This window comes from Pygocentrus nattereri, chromosome 11 (assembly GCF_015220715.1).
Source record: "Pygocentrus nattereri isolate fPygNat1 chromosome 11, fPygNat1.pri, whole genome shotgun sequence".
NCBI classification, from domain to species: Eukaryota; Metazoa; Chordata; class Actinopteri; order Characiformes; family Serrasalmidae; genus Pygocentrus; species Pygocentrus nattereri.
This window is the reverse complement of record NC_051221.1, coordinates 41,422,132-41,442,808: the sequence shown is the minus strand read 5'-3', so window position 1 is coordinate 41,442,808 and position 20,677 is coordinate 41,422,132. Positions and strand designations below refer to the sequence as shown.

General features: G+C 40.0%; 1 protein-coding gene across 1 annotated transcript; it reads right to left on the bottom strand.

Moving 5' to 3' along the window:
* Positions 1–2,241: 2,241 nt before the first annotated feature.
* On the bottom strand, positions 2,242–6,652 carry prl2 (prolactin 2). The gene is made up of 5 exons (XM_017717822.1): positions 6,566–6,652; positions 6,136–6,311; positions 5,261–5,368; positions 4,767–4,946; positions 2,242–3,038 (listed from the first exon to the last, which is right to left on the bottom strand). Exons 1-5 carry the CDS (start codon positions 6,585–6,587, stop codon positions 2,847–2,849), a joined length of 678 nt encoding a protein of 225 aa, XP_017573311.1. The 5' UTR covers positions 6,588–6,652; the 3' UTR covers positions 2,242–2,846.
* Positions 6,653–20,677: the final 14,025 nt, after the last annotated feature.

Sequence of the window (20,677 nt, the reverse complement as noted above, 5' to 3'; positions counted from 1 at the left end):
ATATGACTGGCTCTGCATGCTGACCATCACTTCTTGTGGTGAGACCACTGTACACGTGAAGCTCTGACTAGAAATGCTAGAAATGCTAAAGGTTCAGACGGAGCAGATTGGACGTTTGACCAGTGCCTTCGGCTGCCGCTGAACTGCAATTCAACCTCCCTTGTCTTCTGCAAGCTTTTCACTGCACTATTCCAGCCAAAGGCCACATAGCTCTGCCTTTAGAATTGTAAATGGAACTAAATCTTATGCAATAGCAAACAGAAATTGTGTAGTGAATGAGTTTACATTCCCATCAACAATTTACTTGGTTTTTGGTTGTTAAATGATGGAAAATGTGTTTTAAAAAATACAATTTGACAGCATTTATCAGCTGAAGCATTGATCATTTTTATTTATTTGATTTCCAGTGCATTTCATTGTCATAAATAAAAACAAACATCTTGTTTAGCTCGGTGTAATTACAGTCATGTCTTTCTCTCATTTTGTTCAGCCCTTTTTAACTCTGTGATGACCTGTTTGAGCTGGATTAGTTTTACCAGGGTGAGGACTGTAATTGAAGTGATTTCCAACAAGATCCACAATTTTAATCCAGTACAAAACTCTGGAACAGAACACAGGAAACAAGTCGATTCCATGCTTGGATTTTCCTGGGTCATCTTGAATGCTGCTCCCATCTCATGATTGCCATATCCCAGAATACGAGCATTTTCATTACCAATACTTGTTTCTTATGAAAGGTGTGAAAGGAGTCTGGAAATTTTACAGCAGTGACATGGCAACCCTACTCTGAGCAGAACCAATAGTTTCTGTTCTTGCAGTTCAACACTACCACAATTATTTAATCCAATTCCTCTTACAAAGGCTGTATGTTGGTGTAGTAAACTCTTAAAAACAATGGTGTCAAAGAGAGTGGAGGGACACTATGGTGTCTGAAGCAGGTTTGAATCAATGGTTGGATAATTTTTAAAAGAATATTTTTTCTAAATGAGATAATTAAATCTTTTTAATATTTAAAGAACCTCCACATACAAATCCAGTTCCAAAAAAAGTGTTGGGACAGTAGGTAAAAAGACCAAAAATAAGACCAAAGCAGTGATTGGTACATCATCTCACACCTGTATTAAGCAAAAGCTTATATAAATAAAAGAATAAAAGATATGTTTTACTTCATCAGCTTTGTTTTTGTAAGCATATGCTCATTCTGAAATTGATGCCTGCAACATGTTGCAAAAAAGCTGGGACGGAAGCAGTGTAATACTAGGACCACTGTGAAAATGAACAAAAAAATTATTAAACAGGTGGTGCTATTATGCCTTGATATATATTAGGAGGATTCAGAAAAGGCCTAGTCCTTTATGAGCAAATTTGGGGTGAGCCTTGGAACTTTACAAAATAATACTTTTCAGTCAGTGATTGCAAGGCTTTCAGATATTTCACCTTCTACAGTCCATAATATCACCAAAAGATCCAGGGAATCCAGAGAAATCAGTGCATGTAAAGGACAAGGCCGAAAACCACTTGAAGTTCGACTGCTCAGATGGCAAAAGTTGGCACATTTCTGTGATGGATACCACCACATGGGCTTCGGAAAACTTCTAAAAACCATTAACAAACACTGTCCATTGCGGCATCCACACATGCAAGTTAAGACTGAACTATAAACAGTGGAAGTCATACATCAAGTTCAGAAAGACTTCTTTGAACCTGGGCTCATCTGAAATGGACTGATGCATAGTGGAAAGGTGTACTGTTGCCTGACAAGTCCACCTTTCAGATTATTTATGGTTATAATGGACGTTGTGTTCTCCAGGCTAAAAAAGAAACAGATAATCAAGATTGTTACCAACATAAAGTTCAAAAGCCAGCATCTGTTATGGTCTGGAAGGGACATTAGTAGGTAACCTGCACATCAGTGACATCATCATTAAAAATGAACACATTTTGGAGCAACATATGCAGTCTTTTAGATGCTCTCAACACGACAACACCTGCCATCAGTCCAGAACTGTCTCCCACTGAAAACATTGCACAGGTGAAGACTTGTATAACTGATGAATGTCAAATATTATACTTTTAAAATCAGGACCTGCTTGTCTTCGGTCTGAACGTTAAATGCTATTCAAAGGAGAGGTGATGACAGTGGTAAACATACTCCCATCACAACTTTTTTGGATGCATTTCAGGCATTAAATTTAGAATTAAATTAATAATTTAAAACATTAGCTTTGTGTTGTGCCTTTGTACTATTTTTAATTTATTACAGATCAAACAGAAATTGCTTTCTGTGCTTATTAAGTGTTCACGCACTGTCCCAACTTTTTGGAATGGGTCCAAGATATAAAGGCCCTATGCCAATTACAAATTCCTCTTGGAACTGTACTTCCAACATAGGACCACTGTAAACCTTCACTTTTCAAGAGAGCATAATAAAACAATAGATTTGCAAAGCTGTTTTCTCTCATTCTCAAAAATGCAGCCCAAAAAGAAGCAAGATTTTTCTGACTGTTTTGTTTTCATTTCTCAAACTAGTCCAGGGTACAAGTCCATCATGTAACAATGACAGGTACATCCAGGCTATGATATATTTCAGTCTGTGCTGTAGTAATTAGGAGAAATTACACAGATACTTTCAGTCAGCCCTTACAAACCACATTACAGAAGCTCCTGAGGTAAAACTAATTGACCTCAAACGCTTTAGATTATCACATTAAGCCTTAAAAAACGGGTTCCCAGGTGCCTTCCTTTGAGAATCAAATGTACACATAATTGGTGGAAGATCAAGAATTGACTTGATATATGAAGTGCAACAAGCACATGCGCAGTCCAGCAGTGCAGAAGAGCGGTCCTCAGCAGCCGTGCTCAGGTACAATTCTGCATTTGAGGATCTTCAGGTAGTTCTGGACTTTGTCCGAATCACGGCGGAAGCAGTAGACGAGCTCATAATCGCTCATAGCCTCTCCACTTTCGGAGGCAGGAAGCAGGGCTTCAGAAGATGAGAGGCCATTCACTGAGTTACTGATCATCCCCAGCAGCTGCATCTGCAATTGGTGAAGGTTGCAGATTCTCAGTTTGCATATAATTGACAGATATGCCTTTACAGTCCGATCACCCCCAGTCAAATTACATGTTTTGTTGACTTTGTGTGTGAAAAAAGTTCCTAAATTCTCTACAGAGGACCAGAATTAAGTCCTACAGGGTCATCTGAAGATTAGAACCAGAACGTTCCTTTTTTCTGCAAAATTGTAGTGCACAATTTCTACTTGCTTCAGGGTTTAATCCCCTTAATATTCCAGGCTTATCACATACCAAGGCCATTATTTAGTAACTACTGGGACTTTAATGCAAACTAGTTGAGCTGGTCTTAGGTTATGGGAATGGGTAATAAAACTTTGGACCCACCGGCAGGTCCTGGCCATTTTACGGGTTGACATATTGGAGAAAATATTAAACATAAAATATAAAATTTGCCAGCAAATAAACCGTAATTGTGCCTTAAAACAGGTAAAAAGGTTTTCCCTGTAGAGCAGAGGTGCCCAGACCTCGTCCTGCTCTACCACCCTGCAGAGTTTAGCTCCAATCCAACACACCAGAGCCAGGTAACAAAGTCTTACAGGGCCATCTGAACATTAGAGCCAGAACTCTCCAGGGTGGTAGTTCTCCAGAACCAGGATTGCTGTAGAGGACGTCTCAACTTATTTTCACTTAGAAAATCAACAAAATGTAATTTGACCAGTGGCTCAATTATTTAGCACATTCCTTATTTCTTATTACTACATACATTTACTACAAAAGAAGTGAAATCCTACAAAAGAAGTCCAATAATTTTCATATCAAATGTTTAGTTTGTTGATGACCAATCCAAACTTTAAATAAATTGTTCAGGTTATGTGTTTAACCTTAAATACCAGAAGCTGCACAGCCAGCAAAGTGAGATGATACTTTGATATATGCCAGTAATGACTAACACTTCAAAAGTCCTTTGAACTTTGAAATTCTAAAGAATTTCACTCACAGCAAGACCCCTGTCCGTGACTTCTGCTTAGCACGTGGCCTGTATACATGACTTTACTGACTAACAAAAGAGCGTACTGCAGCAGGGGTACCGTCACCACTTCTGATCTAAATCGTGCTTTCTTGAAAACGATGTTTGCTGTCACTGTTGCTAATTAACAGGCGCTATCATTAAGTGTGGAGTTTAACTTGATCTCTGGTTAATGGTGTTTCAAGCTGCGCTCAGACCAAATGTTATCAGGCTGTGGTCACGCTCAGGCTTAAAACTTGGCATTTTTCAAATACTCGGTATTCTAGATGCTAATTTTAGTATAACTCTTATACTAGTTCTTAGTGTTATACAGCTTATCTGTATAATCTTCTATACCTCTTTTCATCATTCAGTTTGTTTTTTTCTTTCAGTTTCCTACAGATTAGTTGGAACCTGCACTACCCATCATAACAGACTCATTCTATACATGCATCTGTTATGCATGATAATAATAGCAATTCACTTCAACTTCTTAATTCTGTTTAAAGTGTATGCCTTTATAAAACAAAGAAGGATATGTTAGCACCAAAATAGAAGGAGGTGGCTCTGCATTGTATTCGATTTGAATGTTACCTCTAGTTTAAATAAAGACATTTATAATGCTCTTAAGAGGCAAGCAAGTAAAACGTTCAGTGGTCTTGAACAATAAAGTGTATAACAAATGGTCGTTACAAACTTTTAAGCAGTGTACATGCAATGTAATGAGACGTTGTGAGTCGGCTACCTTTTCTGTAACTTTCTCCACTCCTTTCCTGAGCTCATGCACCATGTCACTCAACTCCAGAGCTTTGTTGCTGCTAAAGCTGTTGAAGTCCTGCTGGTGGGCCATGCTCTGGTGCAGCTGGGACAGGGGATCTCTCCAGGCCGTTAGCAGCTTCAGAATCACCTCTGTCAGCTCCTCACGCTGAGGGAGAAGGAAATGATAGAGAGTTTGAACATTCAGTCCACGAAAACCTTATAATTCAAAGAGATCCGTATTCGTATTGAAATAAGGGTGTGACGTATTCTACAAATGAGCAGACGAAGCAACTGGACCAGAGCACAGAGGTCGCAGACTGTCACAGAGCATCATGGCATTTTCTCAGCAGACTGAGGTTCAGCTCGCGACAGAGCACGAGCGTGACTCACTGCTAGGTGGACGAGACTGACTGGAGAAAAAAACAAATACAGCAAATACGACAAAGAGGCAGAGAGGAGCTGTCGGAACGGTGAACTCACAGCTAGTTTCTGTGCGTTTTCCTTGCCGTTAGGAGTCAGTATGCTGGATGTGTGGCACTTGCGATAGACTCTGCCGATGTGGTTTTTGCTGGGGAGGAAGAAGTGTTCCTTAAGAATTAAGAGAGAAGAGAAAGAACACAGAACGTCAACAGTGCCGTGCAAACTTTGCAGAAAAATGGCATGTTAAAGTTTCTTCCCTGTAGATGATGCGCCACCTTACTTTCACTAAGAATCAATGATGCATGTAATTTGACGATATGATGCTAACAGTCTAAAGGATTTGGATGTCAAAAGGTATTCAATACATTTTCAATGAACAGAGCTGTGGATAATTCCATAATAATAAGACCAATACCCAGAAAAGCAATGACCAAATGCTGCTGATCAAATGGCTTTGGGCAAAGAAAGGGCTACAAATAGAGAATAGCAGTTCACTTTCTTTTCCATGTCATTCTTGTTGTTCCAAAAACACCTTACATTTCTAAGCTGAAGCGATTGGTAGTCTTTGTTCTTCACGTTGTTCAGGTTATGCCGTATTTATTTAGGCAAAATAAAAATAAATATTATCAATGAATGAAAAGAAACTGATATAAAATCATCACACTGTTTGAACAAATGGCTTTTTTCTTATTTGCCTCTGATGAATTCTGCACCTGGTGTTACAGTCTGTGTGGAGTGGACTGATTAAACCATAAGAGACTGTGACCTATGCAGTGGACAGCATCTGTGAATAACACATGAAACTAAACTGATTTTGATTTGTAATCCCCGTGACTACAACAACTGTTGGAGCCCTCTTAGTAACGTAATAGCTTATCCATGACTAGAAACCAGTTCAAATCAAAAGCACCTGAGAAAAAGTGATAAATACTTACGAACTCTGAGTGCAAATCACTGGAGAGCCCGTGCAGTCTGGCTGAGTGCTGGATGACCCTGTCGAAGAGATCGGCCAGAGACAGGATGTGGCAGCCGGTGTGTCCATGGGGACAGATCGGAGCGGAGCCCACGTGGGTGCGCAGGTCCAGGCACAGCAGCGCCACAAAGAGCACGGCTACAGAGTGAGAGGAGAACAAAGATGGGAAGAGAAGAAACCAATGAGTCCCTCCTGAGGTTCCAGAGTTGGAAACAGAGGGAAAGGGATGAGATTAAGCAGCTAGAAAACAAATGTAAAGAGGACATGAAGACAGAGAAATCCTAAAGCTTAGAGGGAAAGGAATCATTTGAGGATGTTTGAGGGCTTGGAAAAAGCATTTCATCCAGCCAGTGTTCCCCTTCTCTGCATGATCTGTCAGATCTTAGAAGTACCTTGCTTTTGGTTCCTAGACATTCTGAGACTGGCGTGGTGGTTGTGGTGCAACCGAGGGTTGGGCAGCTATTTAAAGTGGCCAGGGTTTAAGGCAAGTGTCGTCTGTGGTGACTCCGGTCATTAAAGATATACTCAGGTCAGGGCAAAGGGAGGGGTGGACAGATAACGTATGCATGCGCGCTCCTGTCGGCGTCATAATCTGACATGTCTTCTTATTGAATCAGCTCGTGACTAATGTTTTTTCCACACCCTTCAGCTTCATGCTGGAGGGCATCAGCATCATTTCAGCAACTCTCAGACCTCTGCCCCAGAACATCTCTTGCATCACAGTAACATGCATGATATCCACTTGGGATGACATCTGTCACGACCCACAGCGATCACCATTCAAGCTCATTCTAGATATTGATCTAGTCTAAAAAATGACATCTCAGTAATTATACAGTATTTTAGTTTTATACTCTGCAAACTTCTACTAAATTCATACTTAATTCATTCTGCATCAACTAAATATACTAAATATACTTTTTTTCAGTATTTAGTGCATCTATGTCCTTTGCTTTTTCAGGAGGCTGTTTTCAGTTGTGCAAAGAAATCAGCAGGGATATTTTTCCACTTCTAAAGTTCAGTCAGAAGTGGGGTGCATTTTTTTTTCTTATAATCCAAATAATCATAAACATATTCAGTGATGTTGAGGTCTGGACTCAGGGATGGTCAGTCCATTGCTCTTCAGCTTCTTTGCTTGATTTGCAAATTTTCTTCTTTCTTTCCTACTTTCTTTTTTTTTTTTTGCACAGCTACTTTTGCACATTCTGTCAGACTCAGTGCTGAGTTGATCTTCTCGCAGTGGAAGGATGGACAGAAACCCCTATGGATTTATTCAGATCTGAAGCAAGAGTGGAGCTTCATTTCCTCCTCCGAAGATGAAAGCTTCTTCTTATTTTTTTAATACATTTTTGACCCTTTAGTTTTGAAAGTGTTCCTTCCTCCTTCTTTATGCAAATGGATTATTTTATGTTGGATTTTACCTCCTCAGAAACGTGTCCTGATATATGACTAACTTTATGGCTGTTTTGACTGGAAATTAAATAAATGAAAATCGGTTAATGTTTTTTTTTCTACAAAATTTGGCCATGTAAACTTGCCAAAAAATTTGGTGTCAATATTCTGGTATAATTTCAGGTTTTTTGAGAATTCCAATATTAAAATAATCTTTCTTTAGTGAAACCCATCTTTAGTGAATGTTTTAGTATTAATAATTATTGTCTAGTTGTTATTGTTTACTAATTGTTTTTAAAAATATCACTACTGTTCATTTTTAACCAATATCCAAATATTCCAAAATCATTTCTGCGTGTTTTCAATGTGAGAAATGTTTTCATCTTAGATCTTTTTACTCATGGTGAGTAATCTAAACGTAAAGACAGAATAAGAGCATTGTTTGAAGATGGGTCTAAGTGTCGTGAACCATATGTCATCCTTGCCCTATGACGCGTAGTACCGGCGTCACTGAATGTGCGTGTGCATGATCTTTTTTGCGTGCATGCATGTCCTCAGGACTCTGAGTGGCCGTCCACTTTTGGCAGATCTCTTGCATTTGTAGTTTCATGTGTGTGCAGGTTTGGGGCATTTGCATTCAGTTTACCCCCACAAGTCACACTGCCCTCAGGTTCTGCATGTGTAGGTAGATGACAAGGCCACACTGGGATGGCAGTGCCAGTGACAGTTCAGCTTAAAAAACAAATATTACACAGCAACTGATGTGACAACAGCAGTTTCACACATACAGTAACACGGACCTCCATACCTGAGTTCTACCACACTTCCAGAGTAACATAGACCTCCATACCTGAGTTCTACCACACTTGGACAGTAGATATTCATACCTGAGTTCTACCCCACTTGGACAGTAACATAGATATTCATACCTGAGTTCTACCCCACTTGGACAATAACATAGATATTCATACCTGAGTTCTACCCCACTTGGACAGTAACATAGATACTCATACCTGAGTTCTACCCCACTTGGACAATAACATAGATATTCATACCTGAGTTCTACCACACTTGGACAGTAACATAGATACTCATACCTGAGTTCTACCCCACTTGGACAATAATATAGATATTCATACCTGAGTTCTACCCCACTTGGACAATAACATAGATATTCATACCTGAGTTCTACCCCACTTGGACAGTAACATAGACATCCATACCTGAGTTCTACCCCACTTGGACAATAACATAGATATTCATACCTGAGTTCTACCCCACTTGGACAGTAACATAGACATCCATACCTGAGTTCTACCCCACTTGGACAATAACATAGATATTCATAGCTGAGTTCTACCCCACTTGGACAATAACATAGATATTCATACCTGAGTTCTACCCCACTTGGACAATAACATAGACATCCATACCTGAGTTCTACCCCACTTGGACAATAACATAGATATTCATAGCTGAGTTCTACCACACTTGGACAGTAACATAGACATCCATACCTGAGTTCTACCCCACTTGGACAATAACATAGATATTCATAGCTGAGTTCTACCCCACTTGGACAATAACATAGATATTCATAGCTGAGTTCTACCACACTTGGACAGTAACATAGACATCCATACCTGAGTTCTACCCCACTTGGACAATAACATAGATATTCATAGCTGAGTTCTACCACACTTGGACAATAACATAGATATTCATACCTGAGTTCTACCACACTTGGACAGTAACATAGACATCCATACCTGAGTTCTACCCCACTTGGACAATAACATAGATATTCATAGCTGAGTTCTACCCCACTTGGACAATAACATAGATATTCATACCTGAGTTCTACCCCACTTGGACAATAACATAGATATTCATAGCTGAGTTCTACCCCACTTGGACAATAACATAGATATTCATACCTGAGTTCTACCCCACTTGGACAATAACATAGATATTCATACCTGAGTTCTATCTACCATAGTTCTAGAGTAACATAGATATTCACCGTACAGTGCACATTAGAACGGAATTTCGTTGCCTTGGCTCAGAGTAGATCGGTAATACAAGTAATACAATGTAGTGCAAAGTGTAGTGCATATGTAAACATATGTATGTCGACAGACAAATAATTTTAAGGTATATGTACATGAGTATATTGCACTGGAGGTCCCATGCATGATGTAATCAAAAAAATAAAGATTTGAAGCAGCATGTTATTTAGAGTTCAGCAGTCTTATGGCTTGTGGGAAGAAGTTGTTTCTGAACCTGGCTGTTCTGCTTTGAAGGCCTGAACCTCCTTCCAGATGCCAGCAGCGAGAACAGTCCATGGTGAGGGTGGGAGGGGTCTCTGTTTATGTTCTTAGCTCTGGTCAGACAGTGACTTTTTGCAATGTCCTGTATTGGAGGAAGTGAAGTCCCAATAATTCCCGCGCTGCAGGCTCCTGCCCAGACAGAGATGCAACTGGTCAGTATGCTCTCTGCAGTGCCTCTGTAGAAGGTGGTGAGAATCGGAGGGGGGAGGTGTGCTCTTTTCATCCATCTCAGGAAGTGCATGCACTGCTGAGCTCTTTTGACCAGAGCTTCAGTGTGAGTGGACCAAGTCAAAGTGTCTGTCATCTGTACCCCCAGGAACTTGGTTTTGCTGACTATCTCCACTGCTGTGTCCTTGATGAAGAGTGGTGTGTGGTCGGGTTGGCTCCTCCTGAAGTCGACGATGATCTCTTTGGTTTTCTCGACATTCAGGACCAGGTTGTTGGTTTCACACCAGTCAACCAGATGGTTCACCTCATCTCTGTAGTGCAGGTCACTGTCATTCTGGAGTGTCTAGCTGAGTTTGACGATGTCGACGGTGATCTCTTTGGTTTTCTCGATATTCAGGTCCAGGTTGTTGGTGTCACATCAGTGAACCAGATGGTTCACCTCCTCTCTGTAGTGCAGGTCATTGTCATCCTGAGTTCTACCCCACTTGTACAGTAACATAGACCTCCATACCTGAGTTCTACCACACTTGTACAGTAACATAGACCTCCATTCCTAAGTTCCACCACTCTTATGTAGCAACACAGACCTCTATACCTGAGTTTGACCACTTGTGATATAGACCTCCATACCTGATTTCCACTACACTTATACAGTAACCTAGTCCACCATAATGGAGTTCGACCAGATTTTTACAGTAACATTGACCTCCATACCTGAGTTCAACCACATTTATACAGTAATACAGACACCCATACCTAATTCCTAAATAAATTAATTAATAAAAACCTATTATAAAGAATGTACAAAGGTATTTGCCAATGGTCTTGACATTTTCAAAGAGTTTCAGCTCATTTCAGCTTTCACCATTTATGTCACTAATTTTAAGTGCATTTTCTACATTGGAGGCTATTATAAAGTTTCGAGTCATGTTTTAGGTGTTGTGATGGAAAGCTCCACGTGAAGGTTTGGCAGAAACAATGTGACTCAGTCTGTCCATACACGCTACAACGTGGGTGAATGAGCTGCTTTAAATGTCTTCCAGCGCTTGATGCACCAAACACAAATTATGCAATATTTTCTCATCTCTCCCTCCACTCTTGCACATGGCCTTTGCAAGACTTCAAATTAGCCACTAATTGATGAAAGTCTGAGGTCCTCAAGATATTGGGCCATGTTTCTTAATCTCACATGCCTTGAGGTCTTTTCTAAGATCCCAGTCAGATCTCACAGACATCTAAAAGAAGCACAGAATTAGACAAGTAAAATGTTCACTCGTATATCTGTCCCCCTCTTTTATGTGACTGATAATCCAAGACCTTCATAACAAACACAAAATCTGTATTAAAACGTGTAGAGCATCTCTATCCATGTCGCTTACATGAAGTCGCATGATACTTTTTTAAAGGAATAATCCAGTGAAAAATCAAGATGTTTGGTGTCCAAATTTTGCTTCTTTAGTTTAGAACTAAATGTTGCTAAAAAAAAACTAGAAGTCAATAGTCACCCCAGTCTTTTCTTTAAATATAGGGAGATTCATTCGAAAGAGGCCCTGAATATTCTGTAATAACTCACTGTATGATGAATCAATCTGGAACTCTCTGCCTCTCTCTCTTCGCTCTACCTCTTCTCTTTCTCACTTCAAATCTTTATTGAAATCTCATCTTTTTCTCCTTCATTTTTCTCCTGCATCTTCCTCGGGCCTTGTGTAATGTGATATGCATTTGTAAAGCGACCTTGGGTTTTGTGTAAAGGCGCTAAATAAGTTCAACTTATTATTATTATTATTATAATGTGCAACGTGCTCCTCTATGGAGCTTCAAACAAGCTGGGATGAACCTGCGTCAAGGCGATGAGGTAGGCACCGAACAGCCGTCGCTACGTTTAACCTCTGTTTGTAAGTTCCAGGTGCACACCGCCGTGCCCCGAAAACAGAGGTCACTCCCAGCGTTGCGTGCAATGCAATCGATTACACAAACATCAAGGTATATAGCAGATTTTTGCTTCAGATTGCTTCATCCTAACAGGAGTTACAGTAGAATATTCGGGGCCTCTTTCAAGTGAATCTCCCTGTACGTCCTCAATATGTCTCTTGACTCGCTCAAACCACATTCCATGCCTTCATCAAGGTCACAATTTGCTCTAAATACATGCTTAAAACAGTTCTCAATACATTAAAACTGCATAGAAAAGGCACAGATAGACTTACTTCAGTTTTAAGGATGTATTTGAAAAAAAACATTCGGATGACTGTTGACTTCAAGAGTTTGTTAGGAATGTTAGCCTCACAGCTCAAGTGTTAAACTAAAGAAGCAACATTTGGACACCAAACATGTCCTGACTGATCGACAGTGGTGGACAGTAACTGAGTAAATGTAATTAGTTTCTGTACTTTAGTATTTTTGGTGTATCTGTACTGAAGTTTCTCCGTTCTGGGCGACTTTTTCCTTTCACTCCACTACATTTCAGAGTCTAATATCCGACTTTTTCCTCCTACATTTTGAGAAATCTGTCGTTCCTTTTGGTTTCTGTGTGTATAAAAACGTAACGTGTCAAAACGAAAGAAGCGCAAAGCCAGAGCACCAATCAGGGCCCAGCGGTCACTTTGTTTAGAGCTGGTTTTGACCTGTTGGTCATACCGACCCAGTGCAGCACGCGGTTCAACGTCAGCGCAGCAGCGTAAAACTTTGGGAGAGTCTGTTCAACATAAATGATGAACTAACCTAACTTTGTGTAAATAGAGCTCAATATAGAAATATGTCCACATATGCAGTCGAGACTGACGCAGCTTTTTTCTGAATTTCTACAAACTCCATTTCATTTTATAGTAAATGAGTTTGGGCTGGTTTATGTTTATGAACAGACGCCTACAGATCAACATAGTAAAGGAGCTCATCTGTGATCCTGAGTTTAAAGCCAGTTTTTATTCAACTTAAACTTGGAACTAAGTTGTAAATAAATCTGAAACTGAAACTTTGCTTGTGTGTAAAAAGTGATTTCAGAGCCACTCGGTTCTCCCTGATGGAAACTGTTTACCTTCAGTGTTTTGTGCTTCTGATCATTTTAATAGACGTCAGCGTCACTAATTAATGACGTTCTATTAAAAGACTGGTTTACCAAGAGAGACGCTGGAGGACTTTCACCTGAAATGAGTTCATGAAGCCAGTCTGGTTATAAAAATGATAACAGGACATCAGAGCCAGAATTACTCTTTTAGTACTTTTACTTTATACTTAAGTACATTTGAAGGGAAATACTTTAGTACTTTTACTCAAGTGGAGGTCTAAAGGGAGGAACTTCTACTTTAACTGGAGGAATATTTTACCTTGCGTATCTCTACTTTAACTCCAGTACATGACTTGTGTACTTCGTCCATCGCTGCTGATCGACTACACCTGGAGTAAGTGGAATATTATGTGAATTCGATTTTTTTACTGTATGAATTATAAAGCAGAAGAACATGTGCATTTTCATTTCTGTGTGTGAAGAGTCAGAATTGTTTACAGTGGTGGTGAGAGGAATCAGACTTCTGGAGATTTTCATGCCTCTAAAAACTGCTTGACTGGAAGTTTCTACATGAAATAGTTACGAAATGTGTTGCCTGATGCCTGAGATGTTGTCTGCTGATCAGTCTGAAAAGGTTTTGGCCTTGAATGTATTTTTTGGGACAGTCGTGGGCTGGAGGTTAGGGAACTGGCCCTGTGACCGGAAGGTTGCCGGTTCGATCCCCAGCATGGACAGTCCATGACTGAGGTGTCCTTGAGCAAGACACCTAACCCGCAACTGCTCCCCGGGTGCCGTGGATAGGGCTGCCCACCGCTCCGGGCAAGTGTGCTCACTGCCCCCTAGTGTGTGTGTGTTCACTAGTGTGTATGTGGTGTTTCACTTCACGGATGGGTTAAATGCAGAGGTGGGATTTCCCCGGTTGTGGGATCAATAAAGTATGGTGAAGACGTACATGCAGGGCAAATTGTTTGCTATTATCAGATTTTACTATTATCAACATGACATATAAAACCTCAGAGGACACATGCAGGTTCAGTGGTCAGCCCTGGCTCCTACCATCACTGAAAGCAATTTGATAGTACGGTTCTCTACAATGAACTATATCACATCAGACTACTCTACATGACATCTCAGCTAATTAATTATGTAGTGTTTTTTAATTTACCTTAATGGTCACCAGAAAACAGCAGATCTTACACAAAAGTGATTGTTGTTTATTTTCTCACTTGTGCCTTATTTCGGTACTTGTTATCTTATTATCCGGTACTTTTGTACACCACCTCCTGCGATGAGAGGCCTTAGAGCGTGATATATATCTCTGAATCTTCACCGAGAAGCCATGTGTTGTGTTCTGACGTGACACTGGCATAGTAAGAGTGGGAGCAAAGAGATGCTGGCATTGACCCTCGACCCCTCAAATGCTCAATGTCACAGTGATGCAGGCATAGCAGCCTGAAGATGTGATAGGCTTAGACAGGAGAGCTCCTGGCGGTGTGTGTGCCTGTTTGTGAGCTCTAGTCCACATGTTTAACTCATACAGTATGTGTCTGTGTAAAGCAACAATACTGTAATTTTCTGATGTGAATGACCAGCTGTGGAGTTTGCATGTGTGGCGTGTTCTCTGCATGATTTTTAGACATGCTGCGTCAAATGATGTTGATGCTTTGTGACATCACCCTGAATTAACATGCAGCGTTTTCACGTTCTGTTGTTGTCTTAGAAATTTCCAGAGAGTTATACCACAGGTTAACCTCTGACATCTGCTTACATAGGCATCCACTAGACACGGTCTCGTTTACACACACACACACACACACACACACACACACACACACACACACACACACACACACACACACACACACACACACACGTGCCAGAGGAATTGCTCATGCCCAGTTTGCATGACTATGCTTGAGAAACCTTGAGGCTGTGGTGTGGATATGTCTCTGCTTCATTAAATAAAGACAAATATCCTTAACTTTCTCTCTCTCTCTCTCTCTCTCTCTCTCTCTCTCTCTCTCTCTCTCTCTCTCTAACTCACTGACTCCCTCATTCTGTCTCTCTCTCTCTCTCTCTCTCTCTCTCTCTAACTCACTGACTCCCTCATTCTGTCTCTCTCTCTCACTCCCTCATTCTGTCTCTCTGTCTCTGTCTCTTTCTCTCTCTCTCTCTCTCTCTTACTCTCTCTCTCTGTCTCTCTCTCTCCCTCTCTCTATCTCTATCTCTCTCTCTCTCTCTCTCTCTCTCTCTCTCTCTCTCTCTCTCTCACTCACTCCCTCATTCTGTCTCTCTCTCTCACTCCCTCATTCTGTCTCTCTCTCTGTCTCTCTCTCTCTCTCTCTCTCTCTCTCATTCTCTCTGTCTCTCTCTCTGTCTATCTCTATCTCTCTATTTCTCTCTTTCTCTGTCTCTCTCTCTCTCTGTCTCTCTCTCTCCCTCTCTCTCTCTCTCTCTCTGTCTCTCTCTCTCTCCCTCTCTCTATCTCTATCTCTCTTTCTCTCTCTCTCTGTCTCTCTTTCTCTCTGTCTCTCTCTCTCTCTCTCTCTCTCTCTCACTCACTCCCTCATTCTGTCTCTCTCTCTCACTCCCTCATTCTGTCTCTCTCACTCTTCCTCTCTCACTCTTCCTCTCTCTCTCTAACTCACTGACTCCCTCATTCTGTCTCTCTCACTCTTCCTCTCTCTCTCTCTCTCTCTCTTTCTCTCTGTCTCTCTCTCTCTCTCTCTCTCTCTCTCTCTCACTCACTCCCTCATTCTGTCTCTGTCTCTCACTCCCTCATTCTGTCTCTCTCACTCTTCCTCTCTCACTCTTCCTCTCTCTCTCTAACTCACTGACTCCCTCATTCTGTCTCTCTCACTCTTCCTCTCTCTCTCTCTCTCTCTCTCTCTCTCTCTCTCTCACATTCTGCCCAAAGCTTGAACATAAGCATATCATAGTTAATATCACAAATAATAATGAGATATGGAGATATGGCAATGCCCTCAGCCACAAACACAGTCAACTCTATTTAGGACCTTAATTAAATAAATCCTGTGATAGTGACACATACGTGACATACTGTATAGGAGACATTTTGAGCAGAGTCAAAGCTAACAGTTTGCTCAAGCGAGCTGCATATTTGACTTTATTGAAGAAAGCTGCAACAAAAAAGTCATTTAAAAAACTTTTTAAAAACTCAAAAAACACAAACATCTCTCCCTCTGCCAGTTCACTGTAAAATATGAGCAGGTCCTAAATATTGTCGCTGTCCAACGAAAAACAAGTATCTCCAAAACAGTAACTTTACAGGAGAAGGCCAAGCACTCCTTCCTTACCTTTCCCTAAATCCCGATATAAAGAGACCTTATTCCCAATGTTTGGAGCATTTCTTTTGGTGCATTCACCATGAATGTAAAAGAGCTGGTGGGTTGAAATTATGTAAATAAATAAACTTAAACTTGAATTATAGAAGGTTAACATGCCTGTTGTATTTTTAAGAGCTTTTAAACTTGTTATAGAAGTTTAACACCACTATTATATTTTGAAGAGCTTTTAAAGTCGAGTTATAGGAGTTTAACACAGCTGCTATATTTTTAAGAGCTGTTATACTGGAGTTATATGAGTTTAACACCACTGTTATATTTGTAAGAGCTCTTAAACTCGAATTATAGGAGTTTAACATGCGTGTTGTATTTTTAAGAGCTTTTAAACTCGAGCTATAGGAGTATAACACTGTTGTTATGTTTTTAAGAGATTTTAAACTCGAGCTATAGGAGTTTAACACCGCTGTTATATGTCTAAGAGTTCTTAAAGTTGAGTTATAGGAGTTTAACACCCATGTTATATTTTAAAGAGCTTTTAAACTCGAGCTATAGAAGTTTAACACCACTGTTATATTTTCAAGAGCTTTTAAACTCAAGTTGTAGGAGTTTAACACCCTGTTATATTTTAAAGAGCTTTTAAACTCGAGCTATAGAAGTTTAACACCACTGTTATATTTTTAAGAGCTCTTAAACTCGAGTTATAGGAGTTTAACACCACTGTTATATTTTTAAGAGCTCTTAAAGTCAAATTATAGGAGTTTAACACACATTATATTTTTAAGAGCTTTTAAACTCGAGTTATAGGAGTTTAACATCACTGTTATATTTTAAGAGCTTTTAAACTCGAGTTATAGGAGTTTAACATCACTGTTAAATTTTTAAGAGCTCTTAAACTTGGGTTATAGGAGTTTAACACTGCTGTTATATTTGTAAGAGCTTTTAAGCTTGAGCTATAGGAGTTTAAAACGGTGCCTCATGAATGTCGAATTATAGGAGTTTAACATGCCTGTAGTATTTTTAAGAGCTTTTAAACTCAAGCTATAGGAGTATAACACTGCTGTTATATTTTTAAGAGCTTTTAAACTTGAGCTATAGAGTTTAACACTGCTGTTATATTTTGAAGAGCTCTTAAACTCGAGTTATAGGTGTTTAACACTGCTTTTATATTTTTAAGAGCTTTTAAACTCAAGTTAGAGGAGTTTAACACCACTGTTATATTTATAAGAGCTTTTAAACTCAAGTTATAGGAGTTTAACACCACTGTTATATTTGTAAGAGCTCTTAAACTCGAATTATAGGAGATTAACATGCCTGTTGTATTTTTAAGAGCTTTTAAACTCGAGCTATAGGAGTATAACACTGCTGTTATATGTTTAAGAGCTCTTAAAGATGAATTATAGGAGTTTAACATGCATGTTTTATTTTAAAGAGCTTTTAAACTCGAGCTATACGTGTTTAACACTGCTGTTATATTTTTAAGAGCTCTTAAACTCGAGGTGTAGGAGTTTAACACCACTGTTATATCTTTAAGAGCTTTTAAGCTCGAGCTATAGGAGTTTAAAACGATGCCTCATGAATGTCCATGACGTCAGTGAGCATGAACAGCCAATGAACTGCTCCACTCACCAATCAATCATCACTCAGTGGCAGTAAAGCCGCCTCCTGCTGCCCAAAACCCGTTTACTGTAGAATAAAGGAAACACATCGGTGAGTTTTCTTTGGTTTTTTGTGAAATGCATCCTACTTTCTAAAATGAAAGAAACATCCTGGACAAGTGGTTAGAAACTATTTAAACTTTTTATTTTAAGCTCCAGTTACTCCCATTCATTGAATACTCCCTCGTGGGCTCCCTCTGCTGTTTAACAGAGGGGGAAACAGGAATGGGGGGCAGGAAGGGGCCAGGCCTTCATAAACCAGCCCTGCAGCCGCCGTGTTCGTGTAAACAGCCGCACTGTAAATAAAGACTGATACTGCCTGAAATCATTGCGGAGTCATAAATGCACAAATAATTCAACTAAGCAGACTTATCTAAGTTTTACTGCTATAAAAATAGTACACTTTGAGAAAAAAATTAATATTTATCATAATGTATGATATTTTTAGAATAAAGTCATATTGTTTTGAGAAGAAAATCTAGATATTTGGATTATAAAGTCATAATATTTTGAGTAAAAACAACAATATTTCTAAAATAAATATGTTACAGTTTAAGAAACCGCTGTGCAGGAAACTGTGTGTATCTCAGGCAGTGGCCGTCCACACGGCTATTGGTGACCACATCTCCATGTCACTGAAAGACAGCATGTAGCTTCACAATGAGAAAGATGATAAAAATTAGATCAAAAAATCACTGAGTGAGTGCTCAATGAATGGGAGTGAACGGAGCTCAACGGCTTAAAACTAAAAGTTAAAATAGTTTCTAATGACTCGCCCAGAACTTTCCTTTGATTTTAGAAAGTATCAGGGCGTATTTCACTAAAAAACAAGAAAACTCACCGATGTGTTTCCTTTTCTCCACAGTAAACGGGTTTTGGGCAGCAGGAGGCGGCTTTACTGCTACTGAGTGATGATTGATTGGCGAGCAGAGCAGCTCATTGGCTGTTCACGCTCACTGACGTCATGGACATTCATGAGGCACCGTTTTAAACTCCTATAACTCGAGTTTAAAAGCTCTTAAAAATGTAACAGCAGTGTTAAACTCCTATAGCTCGAATTTAAAAGCTCTTAAAAACATCTTCAAAACCACGGTGTTAAACTCCTGTAACTTGAGTTTAAAAGCTCTAAAATATGACAGCAGGGTTAAACTCTTATAACTCGACTTTAAAAGCTCTTAAAAATATAAAAGTGATGTTAAACTCCTATAACTTGAGTTTAAAAGCTCAAAAATATATATAAAGTGGGCTGGTTCCAGTTGCTCTACTTGGTTACAGCGCTGTGCATTCTTGGGTTTTTCGTTCTTGTTTTGTCCTCAGTGGGCAGGAACAAACCTGGAGAACAGGCGTCTATTAAAGGACAGCAAGCATCGTTTACCTTTAATCTGAAGAGTTTGAGTTTGCAGCCAAAGTAAATATTTGGACTTACCTGTCTGAGTATTTATGGAGGGGACAGTGTGACATAAAATGAATAAAAACTATTTTTCTTTTTTTCAATAGTCTTAGAGAAATGCACATTTTCCAGATTTGAAAGATGTGAATGGGCCTAATCTGTCTAGCTGCAATGGCTCTGCTTCACCACAAGATGACAACATTGGGTTTGTCATGATCTCTCTCTGTTTCTATTGCCCGTTCTTGCACTGTCCTCACTGCAAATGCGCTCATTTCCTGCGTCAACTGCTGGAATTACTGAGTTGAATTTGTTAGCCCCCTTTACCCTGTTCCTCAATGGCCAGGACCCCCGCCGAGCAAGTATTATTTGGGTAGTGAAGCATTCTCAACTAAAAATATCCAGCCAAAAGCGTCCTGTGACCACTGATGAAGGCCTAGAGGATGACCAGCGCAAACTGTGCAGCAGCAGATGAGCTGTTGTCTCTGACTTTACATCTGAAAGTTGGACCAACAAGGTGGACACAGTGTTTAAAAACTCCTGATCCACTCGCACCACAGTGCTCCTATATGGTAAATGGAGCTGATGAAATGGACGAGTGTAGACACAAGGTAAGTGTACTTAATGAAGAAGAATGTAAAAAAAACCCAGGTGAGCAAGCCAGTGGGGCAACAGTGGCAAGGAGAACCTCCCTCAGAACTGAGGAAGAAACCTTGGGAGGAACCAGGCTCACCGGGGGGGACCCGTCCTCCTCTGGCCAGACTACCTACAGAGTGATTATACTATTAATATTAATAGCGTGCATCCAGTGTGTAGGCTTTACACTAGATATGGGAATTTCTGCCTTGATTTGATATTCAGCCACAAGAGCATTAGTGAGGTCAGGTACTGATGTTGGGTGATTAGTTCTGGATCTAAAACGTCACTCCAACTCACCCCAAAGGTACTAGATGGAGCTGCATCACTAAAGAACACAGATCTAAGATCAAGATTCAATTCAGTTTTTGCACTATGCAGTGATGGAGTGTTCAATTAAGCCCTTTTCCAACAGATAAAGCTTTACAGAAATTCAGGTCCCCACTCATAAAGAACAAAGCAAGGGCAGCATTAGCATCAGAATCTATCAAAGAGCAAGAGGGAGAAATAAGAGTAGTACAAGTTTACGGTAAGACTGTAAGAAGGATGCGCACTTTCAATAAACCCAGTCAATTCAATTAGCTCAATTGCTTTTGATGCTAGAGTAAGATCAACCATGATGTTCCT